This window comes from Dreissena polymorpha, chromosome 3, assembly GCF_020536995.1.
Source record: "Dreissena polymorpha isolate Duluth1 chromosome 3, UMN_Dpol_1.0, whole genome shotgun sequence".
Taxonomy (NCBI): Eukaryota; Metazoa; Mollusca; class Bivalvia; order Myida; family Dreissenidae; genus Dreissena; species Dreissena polymorpha.
In genome coordinates this window covers 133,899,805-133,927,396 of record NC_068357.1, presented here as the reverse complement: position 1 = coordinate 133,927,396, position 27,592 = coordinate 133,899,805, and the positions used below count along the sequence as shown (strand labels likewise).

The 27,592-nt window shown below is 36.8% G+C and overlaps 1 protein-coding gene across 4 annotated transcripts in view; it reads left to right on the top strand.

The window, feature by feature from the left end:
• LOC127871535 (FERM domain-containing protein 5-like) overlaps positions 1–27,592 on the top strand; it is a 104,134-nt gene that overhangs the window by 52,563 nt on the left and 23,979 nt on the right. For 2 of the 4 annotated variants that reach the window (XM_052414564.1, XM_052414568.1), the window contains exons 3-11: positions 2,844–2,886; positions 15,093–15,171; positions 15,827–15,924; positions 16,576–16,696; positions 17,943–18,030; positions 18,531–18,619; positions 19,396–19,459; positions 22,957–22,983; positions 27,470–27,558. In XM_052414564.1, the coding sequence (XP_052270524.1) occupies positions 2,844–2,886; positions 15,093–15,171; positions 15,827–15,924; positions 16,576–16,696; positions 17,943–18,030; positions 18,531–18,619; positions 19,396–19,459; positions 22,957–22,983; positions 27,470–27,558 (698 nt within the window). Of the gene's footprint in view, positions 1–2,843; positions 2,887–15,092; positions 15,172–15,826; positions 15,925–16,575; positions 16,697–17,942; positions 18,031–18,530; positions 18,620–19,395; positions 19,460–22,246; positions 22,265–22,956; positions 22,984–27,469; positions 27,559–27,592 lie in introns of all 4 variants that reach the window. The other 2 variants (XM_052414565.1, XM_052414567.1) reach the window with 2 other exon arrangements.

Genomic DNA, 27,592 nt, shown 5'->3' with positions numbered 1-27,592 from the left:
AGAGTCTCTATCTGTAGCAGTTCATCTTTGTCTATATACAAATCCATAAGTTTGAAAATTATTGGAACATAGGTATGACTCTGTATTGGTATCCATAACCAATATCTCTTCCCTTTTAAGTGTGTCTGTACTGAAGTGCTTGTTTTGCTATTATACGCAGATAGGCACATTATATTTCCTTAAATGTAAACATTGACCCATTGTTGGTAGATAAAGGTTATTTACATGATGAAAAAACAACAACATTTTTTTTTAACATACATCAGTACGTAATCTCTGGCTACCAATGGCTCTTAGACTTGCAGATTCTTGGCCAATGAGCCCCTAGACGAAAAGTAACGTGTCCACCTTGAAGCAAATAGTCCCAAACTCCCATTTCTGAAAGCTATCATGTAGTAATAATAGTGAAAAGAAAGAAAGATTTCAATAACAATATTAAGCTTTCAACTTTTATTAATCTCTTAATGCTTGTGAACAGTAAACATCACACCTTGAAATATATGTGTTTTTCTCTGAATTGCCAGCTGTAACTACTGAAGTTGATATACTGTTTTTGTATAAGGTCAAGGTACCTTTTTGAAGGCATTACACTTATGAAAGTAAAGTAGCGATGACTTTCATTGGGGACTCCTTACCTTAATGAGTGCTATTTGAAAACAGATGCTTATGACCGTCTGTATAAAGCCCTAACCCTTACTTCAGCCAATCTGTAAGATTTTCTGCATTCATTGTTCCTCATTCAGATAAACATCACAACAACATTGACTTATACCTTATATGATCCATACTCATCATGATTTGCATATGTGTTAACAGATTCTTTTAAGCAATACGACAGGAGGGTGGGACGCACATAATTCAAAAGTATGTGCCTACAGCGATAATGGTGTGTTAGTGACGAGGGATGCATGGCTAGATTATTCAATCATACATAGATATTAATGCCCCCCTTCGAAGAAGAGGGGGTATATTGTTTTGCACATGTCGGTCAGTCTGTCGGTCCGTCGGTCCATCCGCCAGATTGTTTCCGGATGATAACTCAAGAACGCTTAGGCCTAGGATCATGAAACTTCATAGGTACATTGATCATGACTGTTAGATGACCCCTATTGATTTTCAGGTCACTAAGTCAAAGGTCAAGGTCACAGTGACTCGAAATAGTAAAATGATTTCTGTATGATAACTCAAGAATTCTTAGGCCTAGGATCATGAAACTTCATAGGTACATTGATCATGACTGGCAGATGACTCCTATTGAGTTTCAGGTCACTAGGTCAACTTTCAAGGTCACAGTGACTAGAAATAGTAAAATGGTTTCCGGATGATAACTCAAGAATGCTTACGCCTAGGATCATAAAACTTCATAGGAACATTGATCATGACTGGCAGATGACCCCTATTGATTTTCAGGTCACAAGTTCAAAGGTCAAGGTCACAGTGACTCGAAACAGTGAAATAGTTTCCGGATGATAACTCAAGAATGCTTACGCCTAGGATCATGAAACTTCATAGGAACATTAATTATGACTGGCAGATGACCCCTATTGATTTTCAGGTCACTAGGTCTAAGGTCACTGTGACTCGAAATAGTAAAATGGTTTCCGGATGATAACTCAAGAATGCTTACACCTAGGATCATGAAACTTTATAGGTACATTGATCATGACTGGCGGATGACCCCTATTTATTTTCAGATCACTAGGTCAAAGGTCAAGGTCACAGTGATTCGAAACAGTAAAATGGTTTCCTGATGATAACTCAAGAATAATTAGGCCTAGGATCATGAAACTTTATAGGTACATTGATCATGACTGGCAGATGACCCTTATTGATTTTCAGGTCACTAGGTCAAAGGTCAAGGTCACAGTGACAAAAAACATATTCACACAATGGCTGCCACTACAACTGACAGCCCATATGGGGGGCATGCATGTTTTACAAACAGCCCTTGTTATTTGTGTTTTTATGACACATAATTGGGTGATCATGTTGTTGTTAAATGGTTACAAGTTGAATAGAATTTCGGTATCATTGAATACGTTATACATGTTATCAGGTATCTGGAAAAACCGGGCTTTATTCATATGTTTAAAATATTGTCCAAGATGAGCCTGTGCAGTCCACACAGGCTTGGCTTATACGGAATAACACTTTCTGCCTAGACTGAACTGCACTGGCTTAAAACTGTGACGACACTGTAAGCACTTGCATTAAGCCCACTTTTTCCTGAGCAGAGCTCAAGTGTATTATGAAAGTGTTATTATGTTTGTAAAGGCGGGGGAATGAGGTCAAGTCATGAAGTAAATAAATAAGCAGTTGAACATAATTTCTAAACGTTGTGAACAATTCAGTACTAAAAACTAATCTGTGTCTCAGATGAGAGTTATGGTATGGCATTAAAATAGTGAATTTTTATTTTACATAACTACATATTTAAGCAGCAGTGGTCTTGTAATGGGCATGGTAAAAACATACACATTTTGTGAAAGAAGTAGGAATGATAAAAAAGCATCCATATATTATAATTTTATCATATAAGGTGCTACACATGAAAATGTTTTGATCTATATTTACTTCAAAATTGCTAAATCGAGCAAATAAGCTAGAACTAATGGCATCATACCAATTGTGTTTGCCTGTTTTGTCAATTGATATAAAAATTACAAGTCTTCTCTATCATGATAACAGCATGGTGGAAAATTAATTACTATCTAAAATCCATGTTTCCTGTGAGATTTGAATGTTTGTACCTTAAATCCCCTAACATGTTTTATTCCTGGTTTTCTTTTAGGATTACTATAGTGACATATAATTACAGTTATTTATTTTATCCTGTTTTTCAGCACTGGTTGGATCCAACAAAGACTGTGTACAGACAGTTGAAAGGTAAGGACTTACATGACTTTCATCTCATCAGCAGAAAATAGTAAACAAGTCTTTGAAATATTGTGTGATGTCAAGACCTAATTAACAAAGCTGAACTGTGATACTTAACCCTTTGCATGCTGGGAAATTTGTCGTCTGCTAAAATGTCTTCCGCTGAATTTCTAAATTAGCATTTTCTTCGATTTTTTTCAAAGAATTCTATCAGAATAGCAAACAGTTTGGATCCTAATGAGAAGCCACGTTCTGTGGCGTCTCATCAGGATCCAAACTGTTTGCAAAGGCCTTCAAAATTTGGTTCCAGCACTGAAAGGGTTAAAGTGTGTCATGTGTAAATTTGTCTTATGTTGCCAGCTTAGGTCAGCTACTGTGTCTGCTTTTGAGACCACTTAACCTACTTCGACTAACTAGCGGACAGCTTACTTTCTGACAACTTTAACTTTAAGAATGCTTTTGACCTGTGATGATGCAAATTTGTTAAGTGGTTTCTTAGGTGAAATAGAAGACGCCTATTGATTTTGAGGTCTCCATGTCAAAAGTCAAGGTAAAAGGAATTAGTGAAATTGAAGACCCCTATTGATTTTAAGGTATCCATGTTAAAAGTCAAGGTCAAAGGAATTAGTAACAGGAATCAATACTATATTTTGAGAATTATTTGACCTACAATTTTTAGCTCATCTATTTTTATGTCCCCCAGTATAGTAGTGGGGGACATATTGTTTTTGCCCTGTCTGTTGGTCTGTTGGTTGGTTGGTTGGTTTGCGCCAACTTTAACATTTTGCAATAACTTTTGCTATATTGAAGATAGCAACTTCATATTTGGAATGCATGTGTATCTCATGAAGCTGCACATTTTGAGTGGTGAAAGGTCAAGGTCATCCTTCAAGGTCAGAGGTCAAATATATGTGGCCCAAATCGCTTATTTTATGAATACTTTTGCAATATTGAAGAAAGCAACTTGATATTTGGCATGCATGTGTATCTCATGGAGCTGCACATTTTGAGTGGTGAAAGGTCAAGGTCATCATCCTTCAAGCTCAGAGGTCAAATATATGTGGCCCAAATCGCTTATTTTATGAATACTTTTGCAATATTGAAGATAGCAACTTGATATTTGGCATGCATGTGTATCTTATGGAGCTGCACATTTTGAGTGGTGAAAGGTCAAGGTCATCCTTCAAGGTCAAATATATGGGTCAAATTTGCGCATGTAATGTCACTTCTGCAATATTGAAGCTAGCAATTTTATATTTGAAATGCGTGTGTATCTCAAGGAGCTGCACATTTTGAGTGGTGAAGGGTCAAGGTCATCCTACAAGGTTAAACATCATATACGGGGACATTGTGTTTCACAAACACATCTTGTTTGAAAAAAAAATTATGAGCTATTGTCATCACCTTGGCGTCGGCGTCCGGTTAAGTTTTGCGTTTAGGTCCTTTTTTCTCAGAAAGTATCAATGCTATTGCATTCAAACTTGGTACACTTACTTACTATCATGAGGGGACTGGGCAGGCAAAGTTAGATAACTCTGGGGTGCATTTTGACAGAATTATGTGCCCTTTTTATACTTAGAAAATTGAAAAGTTTGGTTAAGTTTTGTGTTAAGGTCCATTTTATTCCTTAAGTATCAAAGCTATTTCTTTCATACTTGCAACACTTACTAACTATCATAAGGGGACTGTGCAGGCAAAGTTATGTAACTCTGACTGGCATTTTGACAGAATTATGTGCCCTTTTTATACTTAGAAAATTGAAAATTTGGTTAAGTTTTGTGTTTAGGTCCACTTTATTCATACAGTATCAAAGCTATTGCTTTCATATTTTCAACAATTATTAACTATCATAAGGGGACTGTGCAGGCAAAGTTATGTAACTCTGACTGGCATTTGGACGGAATTATGGGCCCTTTATACTTAGAAAATTGAAAATTTGGTTAAGTTTTGTGTTTTGGTCCACTTTACCCCTAAAGTATCATAGATATTGCTTTCATACTTGGAACACTCGCAAACTATCATAAGGGGACAGTAAAAGAACAAGTTGCATAACTCTGGTTGTCATTTTTACAGAATTATGGCCCTTTTTTGACTTAGTAACTATGAATATATGGTAAAATTTTGTGTTTCAATCCACTTTATTACTAAAGTATCAAGGCTATTGCTTTCAAATTTCAAATTTGAAATACTTTCATGCTATCATGAGGTTACTGTACCTGGCACGTTGAATTTTACCTTGACCTTTGAATGACCTTGACTCTCAAGGTCAAATTATTAAATTTTGCTAAAATTGCCATAACTTCTTTATTTATGATTAGATTTGATTAGCGGTGCTCTTGTTCATATTGGTATAAGGTCAAATTAGCTTGTATTAAGAAATTGATTTCTTCATGAAATCTAGAGAATCCTTTTACATATGATCATCGTAATTATAAATTTTGAGGTCAACAGATAAAAAGTCAAGGTAACAGGAATTTGTTTCCTCACAATATTTTGAATGCATTGATCCACAATAAGAGCTTTAAATTGCAAAATAAATGATAACACATTCTTCAAAAAAATAATAAGGCTCAGTTTGGTTTCATATCTGTTCTATGACAATATCTATTGGTGCTTTAAAAAGATAAATCAAATTATTCGATTTGGGTCAAACTTGCAGCATCCTTGCCTGTCACCTTGCAATATCTCAGCAAGTGTCCATGGGATCTAATGTTTTTTTGTTTTTTTAGGTTGTACTGTCACAGAAACTTAAATTCATTGAACAGCAACTAATAAATGTCAGTTATTTTGTAGACAGCATTTTGGAAATGCAAATATTCTGCATAACGTGGATCAAACAACAATGTGATTATTTAAGATCCCATCACTTCAGATAAAAACCTTATGAATTCAAAAGGCATAGTTCCAGCCACAGGAAATGTAATTTATGTCCTGTTCAGAATTTGTGACAGAAGTCATTGTGTGTGAAAGAGAATGTAAATGAGCTGCAAGTTGGGTAAATGGAGCCTAATGCATGTGTGTAAAGTGTCGTCCAGATTAGCTTGTGCAGTCTGCATCACTTCAGTAAAATTAACGATCAGTTAAAAAATGAGAAGTCAAAACCATGGAAAAAATTCCCAGGAAACAAAAACTGTTTTATTGATTGAATGTGCTGTGTTGTAAATCTTGAATTCATCCAGCTTAAGGTCAACACATTTAATTGATATGGTATATGCACTCAGCGAGAGTTCAATTTCGGAACAAAATGGCGGCAATTTTCCATGGTTTTGGGATTTTTTTCAGACGGCAATGGGACATTTGTCATTGTTGATTGGGAAAGTACCATTCACCAGTACTTTATGAAGAAGGAAAAAAGTTGCTAGGTATTCAAATACCTTGCATATCAGTTTAGTATTCACCATTATCAATTTGAAATCAACTTAAGTTCCTAAGGGTTTTGTGTAGAAATATAAAGTATACTGGTACATGTACATAGATCTTTTACAGCAAGTACATAATGACTGAATTGTGAAAGTAGTTTTACTTAGAGGAAACTCTTGTTTTTGCAACAAACACCATCCATTAACCATTTAAGCCTAGTGGACTCTCCCATCCTTCTAAATTGGATCAATTTATTTCCAAAATAAGGGATGTTTAGTATATTTATTTCTATATTTAGAATATTTCTTACAGAAATTCCTTAGAGCAAACAGCGCAGACCCTGATGAGACGCCGCATCATGCGGAGTCTCATCAGGGTCTACGCTGTTTGCCAAGGCCTTTTTTCTAGACGCTAGGCATAAATGGGTTAAAGGGCATTCACCAATTCATTTTTATTACAATTGGCGGAAATAGTGTGTTTTAATGTTCAACTTTATGACAGGCTCACATATCCCATACATCATGGCCCTGTCTGTGTCTGTATTCCAAAAAGCCTGTTGTTACATATGAAAGACCACCGGGAATTCACATGATATAGCTGATGTTTCAAAATGGCTTCCAAATGCTTAAGGAATGATTGCAGTGACAGTCTGTGTCTACCAACTTTGAATAATGACCCTCTCGGGTTGTTCTTGTAGTGGAAAGACTTCTGAGCAAGTCTGAAATCTGCTTGTTTGTTCTTTTTAATTTGACAGAGATAAATGAAATTTTTGTATTGAAACAACACTGTCTGATTTATTCAAAAGTTTTTGTGTTGGCAAAAAATGCCAACAAAATGACATATTGAAAATTTGGCTTGATATCAAAACAGATGTAAAGCCTCAAGCATGGGTAACAAGCTATTGTTTTTTTTTTATATTTATTTATTTGTTTGATGCCTTGTCAAATATCACATTTTTTTTAAATCTAAATGTGTATTGTAGCCACATTTGATAAATTAAAAATATAAATATAAATATCCTTTACTTATTTTTCACAGTCCACATTAAAATAGTCATAAACTTGATTTTGTTTATTAGAAATAATTGATGCTGTTTTTAGTGTACAAATAAAATTACAGCAAATTACGCATTGTACATGTATGTAAAGTTAATTTTTCTTCAATCAAATAATTCTAAAATAAATTTAATAATTTCTGAAAAAGGTAATATTTTTCTATTATGTAATCATTCAAAGAATACAATATTACTGCACAATACTCACTCACAGATGAATATGTCTGGTTATATTTTTATGTCTCAGGGGCATCTTGTGACAAAACTTTATAGAGAACTACTATATAACATGTAACATATCAAGTATTAAACCTGTGAAACTTACGAATTATGGGTAGTATGCTAATAGTTCATATAACACTCATGAAGTCATATCTTATTGAAAAAGGGGCATATTTTCTGTTATTTTAAAATTAACTAATGAACAGCTCTATATGATAAGTAACAGACCCTAAAAGAATTAAAGTTGTATGGTAAACAAAGAGAATGCCTGCACACAAGTTTGTGTCTGCTGACAGACAGACAGACAGATGGACAAACAGACATAGAGCAGACAGATGGACAGACAGACATAGAGCAGACAGACATAGAGCAGACAGATGGACCGACATAAAGCAGACAGACAGACAGACATAGAGCAGACAGACAGACACACATAGAGCAGACAGACAGACATAGAGCAGACAGACAGACATAGAGCAGACAGATTGACAGACAGACAAAGAGCAGACAGATGGACAGACAGACATAGAGCAGACAGACGGACAGACAGACATAGAGCAGACAGATGGACAGACAGACATAGAGCAGACAGATGGACAGACTTACATAGAGCAGACAGATGACTGACAGACATAGAGCAGACAGACGGACATAGAGCAGACAGACAGACAGACAGACATAGAGCAGACAGATGGACAGACAGACATAGAGCAGACAGACAGACAGACATAGAGCAAACAGACAGACATAGAGCAGACATACAAACATAGAGCAGACTGATGGACAGACAGACAAAGAGCAGACAGATGGACAGACAGACATAGAGCAGACAGACGGACAGACAGACATAGAGCAGACAGATGGACAGACAGACATAGAGCAGACAGATGGACAGACTTACATAGAGCAGACAGATGACTGACAGACATAGAGCAGACAGACGGACATAGAGCAGACAGACAGACAGACAGACATAGAGCAGACAGATGGACAGACAGACATAGAGCAGACAGACAGACATAGAGCAAACAGACAGACATAGAGCAGACATACAAACATAGAGCAGACTGATGGACAGACAGACAAAGAGCAGACAGATGGACAGACAGACATAGAGCAGACAGACGGACAGACAGACATAGAGCAGACAGATGGACAGACAGACATAGAGCAGACAGATGGACAGACTTACATAGAGCAGACAGATGACTGACAGACATAGAGCAGACAGACAGACAGACAGACATAGAACAGACAGATGGACAGACAGACATAGAGCAGACAGATGGACAGACAGACATAGAGCAGACAGACGGACAGACAGACATAGAGCAGACAGATAGACAGACAGACCTAGAGCAGACAGACAGACATAGAGCAGACAGACAGACAAACATAGTGCAGACAGAAAGACATAGAGCAGACAGACAGTTAGACAGACATAGAGCAAACAGACAGACCAAGAGCAGACAGATGGACAGACAGACATAGAGCAGACAGACGGACAGACAGACATAGAACAGACAGATGGACAGACAGACATAGAGCAGACAGATGGACAGACAGACATAGAGCAGACAGATGGACATACAGACATAGAGCTGACAGACGGACAGACAGACATAGAGCAGACAGATGGACAGACAGACATAGAGCAGACAGACGGACAGACAGACATAGAGCAGACAGATGGACAGACAGATGGACAGACAGACAAAGAGCAGACAGACAGACAGACATAAAGCAGACAGACAGACATAGAGCAGACAGACATAGAGCAGACAGACGGACAGACAGACATAGAGCAGACAGATGATCAGACAGACATAGAGCAGACAGATGGACAGACAGACATAGAGCAGACAGATGGACAGACAGACATAGAGCAGACAGACGAACAGACAGACATTGATCAGACAGATGAACAGACAGACATAGAACAGACAGATAGACAGACAGACATAGAGCAGACAGATGGACAGACAGACATAGAGCAGACAGACGGACAAACAGACATAGAGCAGACAGACGGACATAGAGCAGACAGACAGACAGACATAGAGCAGACAGATGGACAGACAGACATAGAGCAGACAGACAGACAGACATAGAGCAAACAGACAGACATAGAGCAGACAGACAAACATAGAGCAGACAGATGGACAGACAGACATAGAGCAGACAGAAGGACAGACATACATAGAACAGACAGATGGACAGATAGACATAGAGCAGACAGATGGACAGACACACATGGAGCAGACAGATGGACAGACAGACATAGAGCAGACAGATGGACAGACAGACATAGAGCAGACAGATGGACAGACAGACATAGACACATAGAAATCCGGATTTCAAGGCACCAGGGTCACTTTTGAGATCAATAAAAATTCAAAGAGTTTTGCGGTGGGGGGGGGGTTAGGAGCGAATCTTGGTTAATGTCTGTTCTACAGAAGGCAATTACTGTGTCAACATCATAAAATTTATTAGTATTTATTCTGTGAATTAGCCAATCGAATGCGCCAAGTATCAACAAAGCTTTTATCAACATGGAGTTTCGACGAAAACAATCCCAATTTTTAAGGTAAATTTTGACCACAATACCTATGTTTAGAAGCTTATAAACGTAATTATTTTTTAGCTCATCTATTTTTTGAAAAAAAATTATGAGCTATTGTCATCACCTTGGCGTCGGCGTCGGCGTCCGGTTAAGTTTTGCGTTAAGGTCCTATTTTCTCAGAAAGTATCAATGCTATTGCATTTAAACTTGGTACACTTACTTACTATCATGAGAGGACTGGGCAGGCAAAGTTAGATAACTCTGGCATGCAATTTGACAGAATTATGTGCCCTTTTTATACTTAGAAAATTGAAAATTTTGGTTAAGTTTTGTGTTTAGGTCCAGTTTTCTCAGAAAGTATCAATGCTATTGCATTCAAACTTGGTACACTTACTTACTATCATGAGGGGACTGGGCAGGCAAAGTTAGATAACTCTGGCGTGCATTTTGACAGAATTATGTGCCCTTTTTATACTTAGAAAATTGAAAATTTTGGTTAAGTTTTGTGGTTAGGTCCATTTTATTCCGTAAGTATCAAAGCTATTGCTTTCATACTTGCAACACTTACTAACTATCATAAGGGGACTGTGCAGGCAAAGTTATGTAACTCTGACTGGCATTTTGACAGAATTATGTGCCCTTTTTATACTTAGAGAATTTAAAATTTGGTTAAGTTTTGTGTTTAGGTCCACTTTATTCCTACAGTATCAAAGCTATTGCTTTCATACTTGCAACACTCATTAACTATCATAAGGGGACTGTGCAGGCAAAGTTATGTAACTCTGACTGGCATTTGGACGGAATTATGGGTCCTTTATACTTAGAAAATTTGGTTAAGTTTTGTGTTTTGGTCCACTTTACCCCTAAAGTATCATAGATATTGCTTTCATACTTGGAACACTCGCAAATTATCATAAGGGTACAGTAAAAGGACAAGTTGCATAACTCTGGTTTTTATTTTTACGGAATTATGGCCCTTTTTTGACTTAGTAACTTTGAATATATGGTTAAATTTTGTGTTTCAATCCACATTACTTCTTAACTATTAAGGCTATTGCTTTCAAACTTCAAATACTTTCATGCTATCATGAGGTTCCTGTACCTGGCAAGTTGAATTTTACCTTGACCTTTGAATGACCTTGACTCAAGGTCAAATTATTGAATATTGCTAAAATTGCCATAACTTCTTTATTTATGATTAGATTTGATTGATACTTTGACAAAACTACTCTTACCTGACATACCATTATTGACTCCACCCAAACCATCCCCCGTGCTCTCCCCCCCCCCCAAAATCCCCCCCCCCCCTATTTTTTTTTTTTTTTTTTTTTTTTAAGATCATCTCACAAATGACCACAACACCCTCACACTATACCCCCCACCCCCCCCCCCCCCCCCCCCCCCCCCCCTCAAATTATTTTTTTTGAAACTGTTAAAAAACACAAAGATTTATTTTTATTTTTTATGTTTGAAATACCGTCCAACCATTGCATCGTAGAATCCCCCCCCTCTCCCCCCACCCGAATCCACCCCCCCCCCCCCCCCCCCCCCCTATTTTTTTTTTTTTTTTTTTTTTTTTTTAAGATCATCTCACAAATGACCACCACACCCTCACACTATACCCCCCCCCCCCCCCACCCCACCCTCTTAAATTTCTTTTTTTTTTTTTAAACGGTTAAAAAACACAAATTTTTATTTTTATTAATTTATGTTTGAACTACCGTTTAACCATCGCACCCAAGAATCCCCACCACCCATCACCCCCCCCCCTCCCCCCCGATTTATTTATTTATCGCATTTTTGGAAAATAATGTAATGAATGTCCTCACCCCCACACTATACACTCCTCTTCACTCCACCCCTCCCTCCTTTGTGATTGAAAATGAGAGTCCCTTCACCTTTAAAAAGAAAATAGAAAATAGATGAGCGGTCTGCACCCGCAAGGCGGTGCTCTTGTTATTTTTTTATTGTTTCTTTACATAAATGATTCATTTGATAAACGGTTACATTGGAACAAAGAAAAACGACCGTGAATCTTACTTTGCGTAAAAGGGTGGATGTGGGGTGGTAAATTTAGCCACTCTATGAATAATTTATGATTAGGTTTTCTTGTAAAAGCATCAGTTTTTAGATGGAAATCGTTCATATTATGTATATTTATGTAATATTCTTTAGTGCTGTTTATATTACGGGCTGAGGTCGTACTTTTAAGTGATTATTTTTTTTACAAAATATTTGGTTACTGTAATATATGTTGAAAATTATATTAGTAAATTCTTGGAAAAAAATCTTTCTTTTGCTATAACAATATGCATTTAACACTGCTTGGAAATGCAATATAGACGGGTCTGAAAATGATTAAAATCGTCCGGGGCTTTGCCCCCTCTGGTCAACCTTAAAGAGCCCTGCCCCATTACCCTGGCTGCTGGTGGCCTGCGCACCCCCAGGCTCCCGGCTTGTTTTCAGGATTGGCAATCTGGTCCTGTTATGACCCCTGCATAGAGCAGACAGATGGACAGACAGACATAGAGCAGACAGATGGACAGACAGACATAGAACAGACAGATGGACAGACAGACATAGAGCAGACAGATGGACAGACAGACATAGAGCAGACAGATGGACAGACAGACATAGAGCAGACAGATGGACAGACGGACATAGAGCAGACAGACAGACATTGAACAGACAGATGGACAGACAGACATAGAGCAGACAGATGTACAGACAGACATAGAACAGACAGATGAACAGACAGACATAGAGCAGACAGATGGACAGACAGACATAGAGCAGACAGGCAGACATAGAGCAGACAGATGGACAGACAGACATAGAGCAGACAGACAGACATAGAACAGACAGATGGACAGATAGACATAGAGCAGACAGATGGACAGACAGACATAGAACAGACAGATGGACAGACAGACCTAGAGCAGACAGATGGACAGAACGACATAGAGCACCCAGGCAGACGGCCATCATGATTTACTCAAAGCTTCATAATTGAAGAACTGAGAGGGTTGTCATTTCTGGTATTGGAATTTTCATTTACCCGTGAAATATAAAAAATAAATTTGAGTGACAAAAAAATGTTGGGCAAGTGTTTTTTTATAAAGGCGGGCTGGGATGAAAATTAAAAAATTAATTCCAGCGAAAAGAAAATTAACAGTTGTTTTTTTTTAATGAAATTGTGGAAACCTGCATGACAAGAACTCTCAGTGAAATCAATAAGAGCACTCTGTGTACTATTAATATGTCAAATTAGTATATTGCATATGTTTAACAAGGATAGAGCCTGTGTCATGAAGAAACTGACATTTGGGTTCGACCTGTACAATGTTTGGAGATAAATAATCATTTGTAAACTTATTTGCTAATCCCTGCTGATAATTACCGAAGTCCAAAACTAAAATATGAATTTCTTTATATTAATTTTGCGTATTTTTATGTTCCCCACTAGTGGAGGACATATTGTTTTTGCCTTGTCTGTTGGTTGGTCTGTTGGTTGGTTGGTCTGTTGGTTGGTTGGTTTGCGCCAACTTTAACATTTTGCAATAACTTTTGCTGTATTGAATATAGCAACTTGATATTTGGCATGCATGTGTATCTCATGGAGCTGCACATTTTGAGTGGTGAAAGGTCAAGGTCATCCTTCAAGGTCAGAGGTCAAATATATGTGGCCAAAATCGCTCATTTTATGAATACTTATGCAATATTAAGATAGCAACTCGATATTTGGCATGCATGTGTATCTCATGTAGCTGCACATTTTGAGTGGTGAAAGGTCAAGGTCATCCTTCAAGGTCAGAGGTCAAATATATTTTGCCCAAATTGCTTATTTTATGAATACTTTTGAAATATTGAAGATAGCAACTTGATATTTGGCATGCATGTGTATCTCATGGATCTGCACATTTTGAGTGGTGAAAGGTCAAGGTCAAGGTCATCCTTCAAGGTGAGAGGTCAAATATATGTGGCCCAAATCGCTTATTTTATGAATACTTTTGCAATATTGAAGATAACAACTTGATATTTGGCATGCATGTGTATCTCATGGAGCTGCACATTTTGAGTGGTGAAAGGTCAAGGTCATCCTTCAAGGTCAAATATATAGGTCAAAATTGCTCATGTAATGTCACTTCTGCAATATTGAAGCTAGAAATTTTATATTTGAAATGCATGTGTATCCCATGGAGCTGCACATTTTGAGTGGTGAAGGGTCAAGGTCATCCTTCAAGGTCAAACTTCATATAAGGGGACATTGTGTTTCACAAACGCATCTTTTTTAATTCTCAGTTTAATAGATAAAATATCTATAATGAATTTTGTTTTTAGAACTATTTATACAATTAGTGAATACAATTTTAAATCAAAGTTTAGTCAGATAGTGTATTTATATATACTAAGTACTTAACAAGTAATTACAAATTAGGAAACAATTTTAATGTTTAGGAAAAGATACCATTGGGTTATTTCTAGGCAAGTTACAATGGCTTTGATGTTATTATTATAATATTTTGAACCTATTGTAAACAAAAACGTGCAAAGCTTGTATACATGTTAATGTCTGCAATGTGGCTGGAAGCTTTGTTGAATATGTTGCCACAAGCTTCCAATGAATCATTTGGCAACGCATGTGAGCCGTGGTAGTGTCCAGATTTTGTTAAGCCCAGCGAGGGGCTGTTTGATTTCCCTCATGGCAATAATTACATGGCTGTCAGACACATTCTGTCTATTCTACATGAACCAATCTCCTCAATGTGTCACATAATTGTTTATCAGACAAAATAGGTGGAAAATTGTGTATTTATAAAGATTGCTATATTGTTATTATGCTGTTTATCATCAGTACAAAATGTTTATTGAAAATTGTAAGCAGATAAAAATAGACAATGTCTGTAGCGTGCATTGTCCGACGTTTGATTAAACAAACAGTTTGTAAATTAATCAAATATTTATAGTATAGGAACAAATAGCTATGTTTAAACCTGTCCTTGTTCTGTCACGCAGGAGTGAGCCCATGTGTGCTGTGTTTTCGGGTGAAGTTTTACCCTGCTGAACCCATGAAGCTTCATGAGGAGATCACCAGGTAAGATTCAACAGGTTTAACATGGTTGTCTTAAAAGGGCTGCCCCCACCCACAGTGAAATAAAAACATGCCTTTCCCTCCTTCCCATCGGCCCACTTTCTGGATGACCACATAATATTTAACCTTAACCCTTTCCCACTTAGAAGCAATGTGGAAAAGGCTATATGCAACTAGCATAAAACCAGAACAGCCTGGGAGTAACTCGAATGCTGTTTGCTGCTCATAAGTACCTTAGGGTTGCAAACAAAGCCTTAAAAACTTGAATCTGAAAAGAAAGGTTTTAAATTAAATATAACTTTCTAAGAGACTGCAAATGCGTGAAAACACATATCTAAGTGATAAAGGGTTAATATGTTTTAGTGTGTGTGATCAATAAAGATATTAAAATATTATAATATTATATATTTATTGGAAGTTTTAAATGCGAAAAAGAAAACAAAAAAAATCATGCAAGGTTTGTGATTAAACAATTATAGAAAATCAGTTTAGCCATTAACCCTGAATATTTGATAAAACTTGTGTTGGGTTTGTGATGTTTGAAACTGTTCCAAACCCAGAAAAGGTACCTGATCTTGAAAATGTTGTCTTTGTTTATCCAGATAATGACCCATATGAACTTTAACACAGCTATATTTGTTTATCACTATTGTTTCAGGTATTACTTGTTTCTGCAGCTGAGGCGGGATCTGCACCATGGGAGACTACTCTGCTCACCTCAGGACGCAAACCTTCTTGCTGCCTACATCATACAATGTTAGTGGTTTGTAACCCTAGAAGTTATTTTGCCCTTACTTCACTTATTATGCCCCCCCTTCGAAGAAGAGGGGGTATATTGTTTTGCACATTTCGGTCTGTCTGTATGTCCGTCCACCAGGTGGGGTTATACGTCACGTCTGTGACAAAGCTCTAGTCTCTTTTGTCATCATATAATGTTTGTGGTCTGTAATGCTGGAATGTAGTTATAGCTATCCTTCATGGAGCATACACAATGAAGTGTAACTGGATTGTATTTCTGGCAATTAACTTGAGACAAATTTAGTGCTATTATAATTTATATGCTAAAGTCTAACCCTCTTTGTCATTTATTTCTTGGTTGTGTCACACAAAAAGGTGCAAACTCATAAAATAAAATAGAATTTAAAATATCAATTATACGAAATCACTGTTGTGTATTTTTTTATTGGTAATACTTCTGTTTTACTTACATCTTGCGGATAGAAAGAAAACCATTTTAATAAGTCCTCATAAGCTAATTGACCAGTTTTGTGTTTCACTATTTCACAATTATGTTTTGTGATTTGCAACTTTGAACAGTTTATTGAATATATCTATAAGTATTTTAAGTATTTTAATTTACCTTTATATTTACATCCCTCTAATCTGTCCTGGTTTCTATGGTTACAGCGGAGGTGGGTGACTATCACCCAGAGGATCACCCTGCAGGCTACGTGGCGGAGTTCAAGATGCTGCCCAACCAGACGGCACTGCAGGAGCAACAGATACATGAACTGCACAAGACACTCGCGTAAGACCCTTTCAACCCAGGAAATAATTATATTCAAAAATTGTGGATAGGCCCATATTAAACCATTTATGCCTAGTGGACTCTCCCATCCTTCTAAATTGGATCAATTTATTTCCAAAACTAGGAATGTCTAGTATATTTATTTCTATGTTTAGAATATTTCTTATAGAAATTCCTTTAAGCAAACAGCGCAGATCCTGATGAGACGCCGCATCATGCGGCGTCTCATCTGGGTCTACGCTGTTTGCCAAGGCCTTTTTTCAAGACGCTAGACATAAATGGGTTAAGGACCTACACAAACTTTTGTAACAAAGCCTGAAATATATATGAACTTGTCTCCTGGAAAACCATGCTTAATGCATGTGAGCTGGTCTCTAAAACTGCTGAATGCATCTGTGGAAGTATTGTTCCCAATTAGCTTGTGCAGATTTCACAGGCTAATCAAGGATCACACTTTTCGCTTTTATGGAATTTTTATGCCGCAGAAGGGTGGCATACAGTTTTTTAATTGTCCGTCAGTCCGTCCATCTGTCTGTCCATCAGTCAGTCTGTCCATCCGAAAACTTTTAACACCTTTTGAGTTGTGAAAGGTCATCCTTCAAGGTCAAAGGTCAAATATATGGCTTCAAAGCAGAGCAATAGGCGGCATCGTGTTTCTAACAAACACATCTCTTGTTTGTTATAAGGTGCATTCAAAAAGAAAATCTAGTCTAGACTGTATCTTCTATGATTAGGCTTATCTGGGAAAATACCTTACTTATTATGACTGGCTCAATTATTATCCCCCGCCATTGAAACTTGGTATGAGTATATATATGGATAAGATGATGATGCACACCAACTGGCATTGTACACCATCTGTTAATAACAGAGCTATGGCCCTTTGTATCTTGAAAGAATTGATTTTTTGTGTCAGGAGCACTATCTTGGAAGTGCTCTGATGGCTTTCATTGAAACTTGGTAGGAGTATATATTTGATAAGAGGATGATGCACTTTGGAGTTGTCCATCCGTACAGAAAACAATTTGTGTCCAGAAGTATATTGGCAGGGGATATCAATTCAACGAATTTGCTTGTAAACATTTAGAGAACTGGAGGAATGTTAAGCTTAAGCTTTTAGCTAGCTGTTTGAAAATAAAGAGTTACTTACAATGAATATTAGTGCTGCCAGCAAAAAAAATGAGATCATTTACACATGCGCACACACATACCTTGAATGTACAATCTTCTGTTTCCATGGTTTCAGGGGTCAGGTGCCTGCAGAAGCGGAGGCTAACTTCTTGAAAAAGGCTGCATCCCTGGACACATATGGGGTTGACCCGCACAAGGTCAAGGTGAGCAGATAGGGGTCTTTCAAAACTGTTGACATTTTTAGTCCCCAAAAATACTTAGAATAAAGAAAACGCTGGTATTTGTTAATTAGGTTTTTAACAAAGTTGAAATGCTGGTTATTAAGTTCGGGTATGGTGGGTGGGCGAGCTACGTCAAACAGGTAGTGTGCGGTCAAGATATTTTGGTTGCTCTGACCAATCTTGATGAAACTTTGTGTGTTGCAAGCATGTGTTGAGAATTTGCTTTGATTAAACTCAATTAATGATTTGATATATTAATTTAAAGCTTAATTTTTTAAACCTGGTTTCACTGTGATTCTTGTTAGCCTATTTCATAATATTCCTTTAGAAACAACTGTAACAAGTTCTATTTAGAAGTTGTTATAAGATTATCTTAAGTGTATGAAAACATAGTGTAGTGCATAGTGTAGTGTAGTGTAACCTGAAGTCTAGCTCATTCCCTGCTCGGTGCCTTATGTTCACTGTTGTCTCTCTGTTGTCAGGACCAGAAAGGGAACCAGATGTACCTGGGAGTTACACACCAGGGCATTATGACCTTCCATGGCAGCAGACGAACTCAGATCTACAAATGGTAACTACTGAGCTCAGACTTTGGTCTCACAATTCATGCATCTTTAGTAATATTGAGTCCTTTTAACTTAAAATTGCCATACTCATTGTCAATGCACACAATAAATACAGGTACGATGTTTATAAATAATCAAAATTGAACAGTTGCAAACATTTCTGTTTGTCTGTCTCTGGTTAAAATAGGTTTCACTATGCAATAATCTGCTATTATCTCAGTTTTTTATACAAACTGCACAGGCCAATATGGGATGACTCTTTTTCCCACATTCAATAATGCCGGGTTTTTTCCAAAAGCTAGACTCGAATAAAAAATGCATATTAACTTATTTCTTGATTGACAAGTCATTTAATGAAATTTTGAATTACATGTATTGTCTTGCTTTGTATGCCTTAAGATGATTTATGATCGATTGTTTGTTTCACTGTCAAATGATTAATACTTTTTTTGGAAGCGGAAATTTTTTGTTATGTGGCTAATGAGATGGAAAAGACATTTAATGAGTTATTGTGGATAGGGTAGTTCCTGACTAGACTGATCTGATGCCCAGGTTGGTTTTCTGGCTGGCTATGGCATTAGACTTGTAGTGACATGATGTGGCTCAAATGAAGATGCATTTTAAATGAAGCAAGTGGAAATATCATCCATTGCCATTTTTTCTCAGCAATTTACTCTGAACAAGGTTTCTCTGGCTAATAATTATGTACTATAAATGGCAATGAATATTAGAGATGACTATGCTAGATACCCCGGTAATGTTTTGCATCTTATTATTTCAGGACACAAATAAAGAAACTAGCCTTTGAAGGAAAGACTTTCATAGCGCATGTAAATGTTAATGAGGTGAGGAGAAAATTAATATTCTTGATTGTGTTTTATACTAAGTTATAAATGAATTTAACATTTTGTTGATTTTGATATTAATATTTGCATATATTTCGGTTTATTAAATGCCAACCTAGTTTTAAGTTTTTATAAAGGTTAAGGTATATGCATTTTAATTAAATTAAATCTGTGTTTCTGATTTAAACATTATCATGTTATAATTATGACTATTATTAATTTACTAAATAAAGTTGAATGTACATATTCTATTCTAAAGTAACCAGTTTAATGTTTATCATGAGTGTTTGGCCGTAAAATATTTGTCCCATAGATACAACAGTTAAACACTTATTTTGTCCTTTTAAAATGTATTTTTGTTAATCATGGTGCAAATTTATTGTTGTTCTATGTTAGTGGTATAGTTTATTTTTATGCCCTGGGTAGGGTGGCATATAGCATTTTAACTGTTCGTCAGTCCGAAAACTTTCACATTGGCCATAACTTTTGCAATATTTAAGATAGCAACTTGATATTTGGCATGCATGTGTATCTCCTGAAGCTGCACATTTTAAGTGTTGAAAGGTCAAGGTTATCCTTCAAGGTCAAAAGTCAAAAAATACAATCCAAGGGAAGTAATAAGCTTTAAAAGGGAGATAATTTCTTATCCTGCCAAATGATACAATGAAGTTTTTATGCTCCCCAAAAATTTATTTTTGGGGGAGCATATAGTCGTCGCTTCGTCTGTCCGTGCGTGTGTGTGTGCGTCTGTCCGTGCACAATTTTTGTCCGGGCTTTTTCTCAGCAACTAATGACCGGAATTCAATGAAACTTTATGGGAAGCTTCACTACCAAGAGGAGATGTGCATATTATCAGCGGTTTCTGGTCGGATGATTTTTCACAGAGTTATGGCCCTTTGAAATTTTCCATTAACTGTACAATTCTTGTCCGGGCTATTTCTCGGCAACTAATGACCGGAATTCAATGAAACTTTATGGGAAGCTTTACTACCAAGAAGAGATGTGCTTATTATCAGCCGGTTCTCGTCGGATGATTTTTCCCAGAGTTATGGCCCTTTGAAAATTTCCATTGTACATAGAGTGCAATTCTTGTCCGAGCTATTTCTCAGCAACTTATTACGGGAATTCAATGAAACTTTATGGGAAGCTTCACTAACAACAGGAGAAGTGCATATTATCAGCCGGTTATGATCGGATAATTTTTCACAGAGTTATGGCCCTTTGAAATATTCTATAAACTGTACATATAGTGCAATTCTTGTCCAGGCTATTTCTTTCCAACTACTGACTGGAATTCAATGAAGCTTTATGGGAAGCTTAACTACCTTGAGGAGATGCGCATGTAATTTGTGGGTTCTGGTTAGATGATTTATTTAGAGAGTTATGGCCCTTTAAAAATTTTAAGTTTTTAAACCATCCATTGTATTATTTTGTCCAAAGTTATGCCCCTCAAGACGTTTCCTTTTATCTGAATATATAGTGCAATATTGTGAAAAAAAACAACTTTGGGGAGCATCACCCGTCTCTGACGGTTTCTTGTATTTCAAAGGGCGCAATAGGGGGCATTGTGTTTCTGACAAACACATCTCTTGTTTTAATATTACAACTGTTACATATAATGTTACCTATAGATATCTCTGCATTTGTTATGTATACACACATTATAATTAGAGCTCTTTATTTCAAGCGGAAACAACATATTTTATTTTGAAATTATCCAAACAAAATGGATTCTTCTTATCATAGCATGTTTTACTGTCTCCAGTATCTACTGATGTCATGAGAAATATAGCGATTGACCTGCCAGTTTTTTTTTTCTGTCCATCTGTCTGTTTGAGGTTAACCCTCAATGATACCATAATACCGGTAGATGATGTCTTTGAACACTCTTCACATAACCATCTCACCTGACCTCATTTCGACCTTGACATTCCCTACTGTTGGACTATTTAAGAAAATCCAAAGTCTTTGTTAATTTCAAATACAAACATCACTGCTTGCAATAAAGCTTTGATATTTACAGGGATGCTGTCTATAAACACTTATCAAAACACCAACTTCACCTGACCTCATATTTACCTAGACTTTGATTTGCTTTTTGACAACGATAAATTCAGAACGTCCAAAATCTTGGTTAATCCAAAATAATGTGTTGTCTGACATTGGCTACAAATCTTTGATACTTGGATGGATGTTGTGTATGAACACTCAACAGAAGCACAACACTGGACCTAACTTTTACCTTGACATGGATCTACTTTTGACTAATGAAGAAATTCCAAAATCTGTATTATCCCAAAATTATGTGTTTTGTGTAACATCAATTCCACTTGCTACAAAGCTCTAACCCTTTGCATGCTGGGAAATTTGTTGTCTGCTAAAATGTCGTCTGCTGATTTTCTAAAATTAGCATTTTCTTCGATTTTTTTTCAAAGAATACTATCAGGATAGCAAACAGTTTGGATCCTGATGAGACGCCACATTCTGTGGCGTCTCATCTGGATCCAAACTGTTTGCATAGGCCTTCAAAATTCGGTTCCCGCACTGAAAGGGTTAATACTTCAATTCAACTCTCAGCATATACTCATCACCTGACCTCATTTCACCTTGATATTGTCTTACATAATGACTTAGACGTATTCAAATGGGCCAGTTAGTCAACACCAACTAGCCTTCCACTGCTGACATGTGCATTAATTGAATGCAGCATCTTGTTTTATCTGTTAATCATGAATTAATATGATATATTCTGGTTTTGACTACATGTTATATTTGTTGTTGCAAAAGTACTCCAATGGCAAAAAGGTAGGATCAATGGAAACAAATCACTAACGATTTCTTACCTCTTTGTCTTTTACCCCATATCTGCTGACAGGAAAGCTCCAGAGTTTGAAATTAGACTGGCATACTTGCAAAATAAAAGTTAATGTTGAAAGTTGTAAAATCTAATTTTGAATCTCTCTTAGAAATTTGCAATTGCATATTGGCAGGTGGTCTTTTGAACAGTTGTGTACTAATTGCTTACTAGCCATATGATTAAAAAAAAATGAAGACATTTGTCAGTTATTTCACAATCTCAAATATTTTCGCCTATGGTTAGCTTTGCTGTTTGTGAAAATTCCACATTATGACCTCCTTTCCTACTTTTCACATGTCTATCGTCACCAATCAGAATTCACATTTTGTCAAAAAGCCCTTATTAAATGTTAACAAAAAAACAAATTTTCTGCACATTGTATGCATAATACATATTTATAAAAGATTTCCCCACTTACAACATCCTACTGTAAAATTCATTCACTTATTGTATCTTCAACTCTATTTCCAATGTTGAGCATGTAAGTATTGTATCTGATTATAGAGCAAAAATAGGTAGATACAGCCATTCTTAACTTGGTGGATATGTTCTCTGGCTTATAACTAAGTGTTTGTATTCACTGTTCACATGTATTTTAATGTTTATCCCTGTTGTTTTTTATGCCTGCCATATATATCAGGATGTGGAAGGGAGCCATTCTAAAAAGGTGAGACTGGTTAAAGGGACAGGATTGTCTCCCTTTATACAGGGAAGTCAAGCATAAGGGAACTAACTCTGATCCAATAAGCTCGCACCTATCTTAACAGTATTGCGTTTGTATGGTTAAAGTTTATATTTTATAGCTGCCCAAATGTCATGTTAGCATGCTAATAACTATGCTGGGCTGCAAACAGCATTACACAATGCTTACACAAATTATATATGTATGTTATATATGTATGTGTCTTTGTGCCACATGCGGCCAGAGTAGCTCCATCCCATGGTGCACATCTGCCCAGTCTGGTCAGGAGCTACCCTGTTTGCTTACGAGACCACTAAAATGTTGGTGTCTGTAGGTTGGACAGGGTAATTCCTGACCAGACTGAGCAATTTTGCACGCTTGTCTGGAGCTAAGCTTGCGGCATATGGCCCAAGATCCATTTTCGCACAAAGGTTTTATTTTTTGCTCGTGGGCTTGTGCTAAATTAAGTCGTGTTCTGAAAAAACTGGACATAATGCATGTGCATAAAGTGTCGTCCCAAATAAGCGTGTGCAGTCCACACAGGCTAATCAGGGACGACACTTTCCGCTTTTATGTCATTTTTTATTTAAATGAAGTCTCTTCTTAGCAAAAATCCAATTTAGGCGGATAGTGTCGTCCCTGATTAGCCTGTGCAGATTTAACGCACATGCATTATGGCCAGTTTTCTCAGAACGCGACTCAATTATAAGAAAATGTATTTCAAAAGGAAGGTTGTTAATATAGTGCAGTTTGTTGAGGTACGTATTGGATTTTAATGTTCAGTTAAAAACAGTATTTTGGTTTTATAGAGGAGAATATAAAAGTTAATTGATTAGTTTTTATTGCATGCTCTACTTTATTTTTGCAGATAGGTTTAGCAATGTGTAAATGCTTATTGCACAAAATGTTATAGATCTCGAACTTCGGTCAGTGCCAAATGTGGTGTTGACTGATTCTGTTATAAATGATTCCTACTGACCAAACTCCTTTTGAAGGTTAAAGTGATATTATGGGCATTTTTCACTGTTGAATTGAGCTAAAAAGAATTAACAGGTCAAAATAGTTAGTTATCCCCCGCCATAGGCGGAGGGATATTGTTTTGGCGTTGTCCGTCCATCCGTCTTTCTGTCCGTCCGTCCGGCACTTTTGTGTCCGGAGCCATATCTTAGTAGTGCTTTGGCGGATTTCATTGAAACTTGGTATGAGTATATATATGGATAAGAGGATGATGCATGCCAAATGGCATTGTACACCATCTGTAAATAACAGAGTTATGGTCTTTTGTATCTTAAAAAAATGCTTTTTTAGTGTCAAATTTAACACTTGTGTCCAGAAGCATATTGGTAGGGGATATCAATTCAATGAATTTGCTTGTTAAAATGTGGTAGCTATCCAATTATATAAAACTCATCTTGCTATCAGTTGTTTATAAAAACAATATATTATATTCGATATTTTACATGACTCACCCAGTCCTCTAAGCCGAAATGATCCGTAAAACAAAATTGTGTCTTTGTGTATTATGAACGAATCTGCATGATAACTACATTTAGACTCACATCGTACATCAAATCATTTCTGTCGTCAGTTTTCAAAACGAAAGTACGGTTGATATTCAAATGCATTATTTTTATGCCCCCCTTCCAAGAAGAGGGGGTATATTGCTTTGCTCATGTCGGTCTGTCGGTCGGTCGGTCTGTCCGTCCACCAGGTGGTTGTCAGACGATAGCTCAAGAACGCTTGTGCCTAGGATCATGAAACTTCATAGGTACATTGATCATGACTAGCAGATGACCCCTATTGATTTTGAGTTCACTAGGTCAAAGGTCAAGGTCACGGTGACTCGAAATAGTAAAATGGTTTTTTGAATGATAATTTTAGAATGCATACGCGGCCAACAGGGCACACTCTGAACAATATTACTGAAGCAACTGGTCTGTAATCCTAAATCTATAATTATCAGTCCAATGAAACATCATCCTTTCAGTAAAATACAGTGATCAGTAAAAATATTATCAGATTATGAGATTTTTTGTATATTTTGTATATTAAATATTGTGTTTATGTTTAATTTTGTTGATTTATATAAATATAAGCAGAACAGGGGAGGTAATACACTACAGGGGAAACAAATGCAATAAGTTTAAATTTATTGTTACAGATTTGCCTCCCTTGTAATATATTTAAATTTTACCAAATGTAAGGCTAACTGCATTTTTGTAATGCATACTACTACTACTACTACTACTTCTACTACTTCTACTACTACTACTACTCCTACTACTGCTGCTGCTGCTGCTGCTGCTGCTGCTGCTGCTGCTACTACTACCACTACTACTACTACTACTACTACTACTACTACTACTACTACTTCTACTACTACTACTACTACTACTACTACTACTACTACTACTACTACTACTACTACAACTACTACTTCTACTGCTACTACTACTACTACTACTACTACTACAACTACTACTACTACTACTACTCTACTACTACTACTACTACTACTACTACTACTACTACTACTACTACTACTACTACTACTACTACTACTACTACTACTACTACTTCTACTTCTGCTCTACTACTACTACTACTACTACTACTACTACTTCTACTACTACTACTACTACTACTACTACTACTACTACCTACTACTACTACTACTACTACTACTATTTCTTTTGCTACCACCACCACCATCTACTACTACTACTACTCTATTACTACTACTACTACTGCTACTACTACTATTACTACTACTTCTACTACTACTACTACTACTACTACTACTATTTCTTCTGCTACCACCACCACCACCACCACCATCAACACCACCACCACCACCACCACCACCACCATTCACAGTGACAAAAAACGTATTCAGTGACAAAAAATGTATTCACACAATGGCTGCTACTACAAATTATAGCCCATATAGGGGGGCATGCATGTTTTACAAACGGTCCTTGTTCTATTTCTGGGATATTGTTTTAGTATGTTGATGCTGCGTTAACAAATATAAGTGTATATGAAGTGAAAACACCAAAAATAAACAAGGATTGCGATAGACACCTAATAACATAGCATATACTGTTAGATGCCCATAATATTACTTTAACCTAAGAATAACTGATCTGGGAAAGGGTTTTGTTTTAAGAATGAAGTGCAGAAATGTATTGAGTAAAACTGGGGTCTAATGTGTGACCCAGCATCAATCATAAATAAACAAGCGTTATGCTCAGGTAGTAACCGCATGAGGAGGCTCAGTATTGTCTGAACCAGTTTTATTCTGCCTGAATCTGTGTCACGCTTGTCCGCATAGAGTTGGGCAGCATAAATTTATGATTATCATACTCTACGCTGTAATGTGGACATGACATAAAGGAATATCTGAAAATGTATTGTGACAAGTTTTTCATATTCATAATCCATATAAAAATGTATTTTGATAAATTTGTTACAATCCCTATGTTTAGTATGCCCCTGGATTGAAAGATCCGTGGTATATTGCTTTTGGCCTGTCTGTCTGTCTTTTATTCAATCATTCATTGTGTGTGTCCCAAAATTTTAACCTTGGTTAAAGTTTGATAACTTTGCAATATTGAAGATAGCAACTTCATATTTGGCATGCATGTGTATCTCACGGACCTGCACATTTTGAGTGGTGAATAGTCAAGGTCATCCTTCAAGGTCAAAGGTCAAATGTCATTGTATTTTTCTTTCCTAAAACTTTAACCTTCATTAAAGTTTGGTCGTAACTTTTTGAATATTGAAGATAGCAACTTGATATTTGGCATGCGTGTGTATCTCATGGAGCTGCACATTTTGATTGGTGAAAGGTCAAGGTCATCCTTCAAGGTCAAAGGTCAAATTTATGGCTTCTAAGCGGCCCAATAGGGGGCATTGTGTTTCTGACAAACACATCTCTTGTTAATAGACTAATATAATTATGGACTTTTACTGTCACTGTATGACATACTAGTTGCGTCATTTGTAAATTTGCCAAATGATATTTCAAAATAGTGTAGCTCCAGTTATGCCTGTTCGTCCGTATACTCCGATGAGTCATAATGTCAACTAACCAGACCATGAAACACTGCATTACTTAAACTCTTTCAGAGCTGGAACCAAATTCTGAAGGCCTTTGCAAACAGTTTGGATACAATGAGACGCCACAGAACATGGCGTCTCATCAGGATCCAAACTGTTTGCTATTCTGATAGTATTCTTTGAAAAAAAATGAAGAAAATGCTTATTTTAGAAATTCAGCAGACGACATTTTAGCAGACGACAAATTTCCCAGCATGCAAAGGGTTAAAGCCCAGATGGTAGCTCCTGTACAGACTGCGCAAATGCAAAGCTGGTTTGTAGCTATGCTAGCTGCATATGACAAAACATTCCTTTTTTGCAAGACTCGTACTGTAGAGGTATCTTTTACTTGTGTTGTTGTTGTTACCAGAAGCACCAGCCCATCGGATACAAGTGCATCACTGTGGCGGCCTGCAAGTACCTGTGGAAATGTGCCGTCGAGCAGCAGTTCTTCTTCACGTGCGTACACAAAATATTCATTTCTTCAGTCTTG